The sequence below is a fragment of the Branchiostoma belcheri genome, unplaced genomic scaffold (genome assembly GCF_001625305.1).
Source record: "Branchiostoma belcheri isolate BF01 breed outbred unplaced genomic scaffold, Haploidv18h27 scaffold1101, whole genome shotgun sequence".
Taxonomy (NCBI): Eukaryota; Metazoa; Chordata; class Leptocardii; order Amphioxiformes; family Branchiostomatidae; genus Branchiostoma; species Branchiostoma belcheri.
The window spans coordinates 1-5495 of NW_017802494.1; the positions used below are offsets into that span (position 1 = coordinate 1).

The following is a 5495-nucleotide window of genomic DNA, read 5'->3' on the forward strand; positions in this document are numbered from 1 at the left end:
CTCGGAAAGAGTGTAGAAGTTCTCTAAAATACGGCAAGCAACATCCTAAAAGGACGTTTGCAAAAGTTATATTGTCGAAAAACTTTCTGAAATAGGAAAAAAGAAGTAGTGGAATTTCAAAATCTATGCATTTTTTCTATATAATTATGGTGTGCCTAGTTTGGCCAAAGTCAGGTCCGTTTGGTTGAAATGAATAATATTGCGTAGATTTACATACAGCTCCAAAAAGATCTTAAAGTGATCAAATAACATGGTAAAACGTGTTAAATATCCATATTAGGCCATGTTGTTTGATTATAGGGATGACATACGCACGCGCATGACTTTTAGTCACTTTCCAAAAAAAAATATTTTCGGCAATACTATAAATCGTACACTTAGCTAATTAGAAAATATTTCCGATAAATTACAATATTGAAATATTGGAAAATAATAGTAATGCCATAGAATGCCAATTTCAAAGGAAAAAGGAGAAAATGTGAAGAAATAAAAATTGAAGAGTCCATTTTTCGCCATACCATAATCTGTGTGCTTAACCATTTGTTCTACCTTCATGACCACATAGATTTAACCTTTTTTGCCAAACTTTTTAAATCGCACGCTCGCATGAGTGTAGGGTTTTCCAGATTATCCCATCCATATAATCAAATCAACATGACATTAACAAGTTGAACAGAATTGTGTCTGGGTAAAATGCTGGAAAGACTTTTTCACCCAGAGCGGATCAAATTTTGTAAGCGGTAGACCATATTTTACACTCTACGTTACGAGATAACTTGCATATAAACCAGGTGTTTCAGTTTGGTCACACAACTGTTTCATATCATCAATATTTCTGACAAGTCTTTACTTGCCCAAATACATGGTCATAGGAATGGTAATCACGATGCTGATGATGTACATGACAAGATTGAGCCTGTCCAGGACCTTAGCCAGCAGAGTGTAGTCAGACACATCCTCCTCGTTCTTCATGGCTTTGGTTAGCTCTCCCAGCTCCTTTGTTTGGTTGTTAGCCGCCTTGGTCATCTCCTTCACACACGAGATCAGCTCAGGTAGACCGGAAGAACCGGTGGTCTCCAGCCCTGTAGCTGTGGGAGGCGTTGATGGCTGCTCGGTGCTCCTGGAAGATAAAGGACGTTTTATTATAGATGAGAAACGCATAAAGCTTTACGACCTTCTTTCAGCTTGCTTAACGGAATCTGTTGCATTTATGATATAAAGAGAATAATTCACCTTTATTCTAAAAGGCAGTAACCCTTACTGTGTACAGATAAGTAACTATATTAGAGAATGTTTAGACCTTAGAACCTTACAAGAAAGAGCTATTAGTTGATTTAGCTGCAGAAGTACGAAGATCCATTCTTTTGTACCAACGTGCCTGTCTGTATGTCTAGTTATTAACCTTACGAGAGTGACAGTGCTTTTGTTGTGTCAATTAAGTTTTGACTTATAATCAACACCACACCTTTTTTCTTCGTCGACGGCCGCCATATCATCAGTTTGAAAGGCGTGGTTGGTTATCTCTATGTCAGACAGCTGAGGCAAACCAGCCTCTCCGTCACCTGTACGTTTCTCCTTTGTTAGATCTCCCAGCAGCAACATCCTAAATAACAGGCAAAAATTGAAATAACTAACATGATTTTCAATACTTTCGAAATGTATGCGTGATTGTTCATTGATGGTTATGTGTAGGGATAGATTCAGATTTAGATTTTATTACCAATGATATAGCAGGTACAATATATAATTAACACCTGAATCGCGTCATTGCTTACATATCCGCCTTTAAAATTCATAATACATGATAAAATACAATTCTAAAAGTCATATCAGGAAAAAGATATAAAGGGATATCAGGTTACCTATTTACAAAATGTTTCTGGTGAGAGCAGCAGACTTGTACATGTATGAGCGTGTGTTACAGGTCAACTCAAACAAACTCAGTGCTAGGATTACAAGTACGAGAAGTTTTAACAATGTGATGTCCACAGTGGCAAATGGAGTAAATTAGCCCCTAAATACAACTATAGAGAGCTACATGTAGTTGTCAATAGCATAGAGCTGTCTTAAGGATCTTTGAATGAAAGACATGGCACGTCTTTTACTTTTGCTGATCACTGTTCGGTGCCGACGTCCCCTACGAATACTGTAGTGACTGTCTGACGGGCTGGTTATAAATGCCCAGAGGGGAGAAATGTTATCCTGAAGGATGCTGTCAAGTGTTCTCAGGGTAGCTCTGTCCCGTCTACTTGCTAGCGTATTGAGCGAGTCAGCAGATAGCCCATATAAGATAAGATATGGTTCTTTTAGATATTTCGATACGATATACTGAGCAAACAAAAAGTAGGTACTTTGAAATGTAGCGGAGGAAAATTATCTTCGCCCGCGGAGACAGGCTGCCCTGCCGGTCGTGAATGAAGATGATGGCCAGAGTGAAGAAGAGGAATAATCCCATCAGCCCCATCCACAAGATGATCAGCGTAGCTGTAATATTAAAGATGGTAAACAGTTACCATAATGCTTAATAAGTTATATCAAAGTTGCCACTGTCTTGAACAAATGATTTTTAAAACAATACTGTGAGGGTATATCTAATCTTTACTCACCGAAAAGAGGCAATGCCCCCTTGACAGGAAGTACGTTTGTCACAAACACGAGAGACACGACCATGGAGAGTAGAATGGTCACTCCAAACGCGATCCGGTCGCCCCTGTCTAAGGGCATGATGAATGTGATGTTCATCAGTACCACCAGGATGATGCAGGGTCCTACAGTAGTGGCGATGTGGAACAGCGGGATCCTCGACAGATGAACAGCAAGGCAGGCTTCACTTGTAATGTTGTCTTTGGCAAAGATCATATCCTTTCGGTACCATTCACCCTCCGGTGTTGCAGTAGAGTAAGAGTTGCACGGAGTGATTCCTATGTCAACTGCAGGCAATTCCACTTGGCATTCTACGTTAAACATATTGTTTAAATAAATCAAATCCTAACTTAATGTTATTATGACAATATGTATCGGAAATGTAAAATAATAAGATTTTGTAAGATTTTGTTTTCTTATCTACGATGCCAAACTCGTAGTTATGAGTTCATCCTCCTTCTGCAAAACATTGTCAAACATAACATAACATCATTATCTTTGAAAAAGAAACGGACATAAAAAGTATGTTACAAATCATTGCAAAAGCTTTACCGAAGGTTTGTACGATTGCTGTGGTTGCAGAAAAGCAGATGTTGCATTCCATGTTGTCTGCCGGAAAGAAGAAGGGGTCTGCATCACACACGGTGGTGGTCAGGGTTTCTACACTCCATTCCACCAGACCATCGCTGCTCACTCGGACCGGCACATCCTTAGGTAGGCCTTTGTAGACCGGATCGGCACTGCGAAGTAATTGTATTAAACGTTGTCTTCTTGTGTTTTTGTAGAATAGCATAGACATAGTATACAGGTCGTACAGTTCTGAAATAACGCAAAGCCTATCCATTTTGTTGTTCAGATATAGTAAATCATATTAAATAAGGGAATTTTATGTATAGATTGGTAACTTTAAAAAGTGTCAATTAAAAAGTACGGCGTACTTTATTTTCAGAGTCAAAGTCGGTGTCCAAATGGCGTTGCCGCGAACGTTAAGCGTGGTGACGTCATCGTAGTACTTCGGATCCCAGCTCAGTCGGCTGTCCTGCCATGTCTAAGGAAAACAAACATTTTAATGCCTAAAATGACGAAAAAGAAAAGTAAAAGCTAAGTAGTATGTAGTCGACATTATCCACCCCATTATTTAGGCGGAGCAAAGGTGGAGCAGGTCAGAGGTCATTGTCATTATGCTAAGCGTATGCGGATTTATGTTAGGAATATACAAATGCATGCAGGAATGTAGCTAATGAGCTAATTAGCGACAGCAAATCTATCATATTGATATATCCATAACTATGAATAAATTAATTCATAACTATGAAGTATTAATGTACAATTATGAAATAATCCAACAAAAACACGAGTCGGACGCAAGCATGCATGAGTGCGATTTTTGTGGTAAAATGTTTGCACGACGGGACAACATGCTGCAACACCGATGCCTACACGACGTCCCAAAACCGGCACCGACGTTTTCGATCTCGTGCCTAACGTGCAACGAGGCGTTCGATACGGTGCAAGCCCTGCAAACCCACAGAGAAGCGTCCAACCCCTTACCGTCCACATCCCGCGAACAGAAGAGGAGTGCCCCGGGAGCCGGGACCGGTCCCTCCCCAAAGCGTTGCAACAACCAACCCGCACCCGGAGAGTTTCCCTATCTGGAAGACCCGGTCTCGGACGATCTGCTTTCCCAAGACGGCGACGCGGCCACCAAGCTTCTTTACAAACAGAAATGGTCCAGCATTCGAATACAGTTCAGAAGGGGGCACATCATACAGGACACCTACAACTTTCGGTTAGGTTCCGAAGACACTAACGACTTGGCCGACAACGTGTGGGCCATCTTCCGGGACCAGCAAACGGTCTTTAAAATAACGGGTTTTTTCCTGGGGTTGACGGAGAAACGGGGGCGCTGCGGTACTTTTATCCGTCGGACAACAACAATCGTTTCGTGGAAGAACCCGTCCTGGTGAAAAACCAAGGACGGTGTTCGCCTGTTCCTCGACAGGCTGAACGACGCGGACCTCATGGAGCGGGCACGTCAACAGCCATCGAACAGCGAGACCATCTTGCACAAATACCGACCGTCACGTTTTACATTTACAAGATCAAAGACCACCCCATCGGTGCCCCCGGAACCATGTCAGACTGCTTCGTAAAGAGCAAATCGATCAACGCTTTACTAGGCGATAAACACGGTCCGTTTACCGACAAACTCTGTTTTCTCCGGTGTCTAGCTCTCCACCGTAACTTTATACAGGTTTCTGACCGACACCCACAGAATCTACACCAATCTCAGTGAAGTACGTAACCTACATGCAAATTACATGCAAACCAATCGACTACTCCAGATCCACAAATCACATCACCTATGTTTCCGTTCACCCAACCATCTACCGCAAATGTTGACGCTAACCCCACCTCTCACCACACGACATATATACACGCAAACAGCAGATGGTTCTGCTGCCATGCTGAAAACCTTTTTGTCAAAGTAACAATGTCGGTAGGCGTGGCGTCATCTTTCATGGGGCGTTGCATGGGCAACAGGTTACCCAGGTAGCCGGGTTCAAAAGTGCACCGTAAATTTATCTGACCTCTTCCAATGACATCATCAAACCCTCATAATATATCATCTTAAAAATATACATAAATAAACTCATAGCTACACATACGTTTTTCATAATTATGAATAGATAACTCATAGTTATGAATATATCAGTATAATCGGTTGTATGTCACTAATTAGCTCATTAGCTACATTTCTGCATTATCCTTAACATAAATCTGCATACTCGATAACATAATGACGGTGACCCCTGACCTTTGACCGAGCCTGATCGCGAGCCTGAATAATA

At 41.5% G+C, this 5495-nt stretch overlaps 1 protein-coding gene across 1 annotated transcript; it reads right to left on the bottom strand.

The window, feature by feature from the left end:
* Positions 1-846: 846 nt before the first annotated feature.
* On the bottom strand, positions 847-2859 carry LOC109487269 (neuronal acetylcholine receptor subunit alpha-2-like). Its single transcript, XM_019791256.1, has 4 exons — positions 2607-2859; positions 2352-2484; positions 1466-1603; positions 847-1120 (listed from the first exon to the last, which is right to left on the bottom strand). Exons 1-4 carry the CDS (start codon positions 2857-2859, stop codon positions 847-849), a joined length of 798 nt encoding a protein of 265 aa, XP_019646815.1.
* Positions 2860-5495: the final 2636 nt, after the last annotated feature.

Excerpts from the sequence above, each read along its gene's own strand:
- LOC109487269 (XM_019791256.1), bottom strand. The coding sequence starts at position 2,859 with ATGATCTTTGCCAAAGACAACATTACAAGTGAAGCCTGCCTTGCTGTT. Across the intron at positions 2,485-2,606 it reads GGGGGCATTGCCTCTTTTCG|CTACGCTGATCATCTTGTGG; the intron begins GTGAGTAAAGAT and ends TTAATATTACAG. Across the intron at positions 1,604-2,351 it reads TTCCTCCGCTACATTTCAAA|GATGTTGCTGCTGGGAGATC; the intron begins GTACCTACTTTT and ends CCTGTTATTTAG.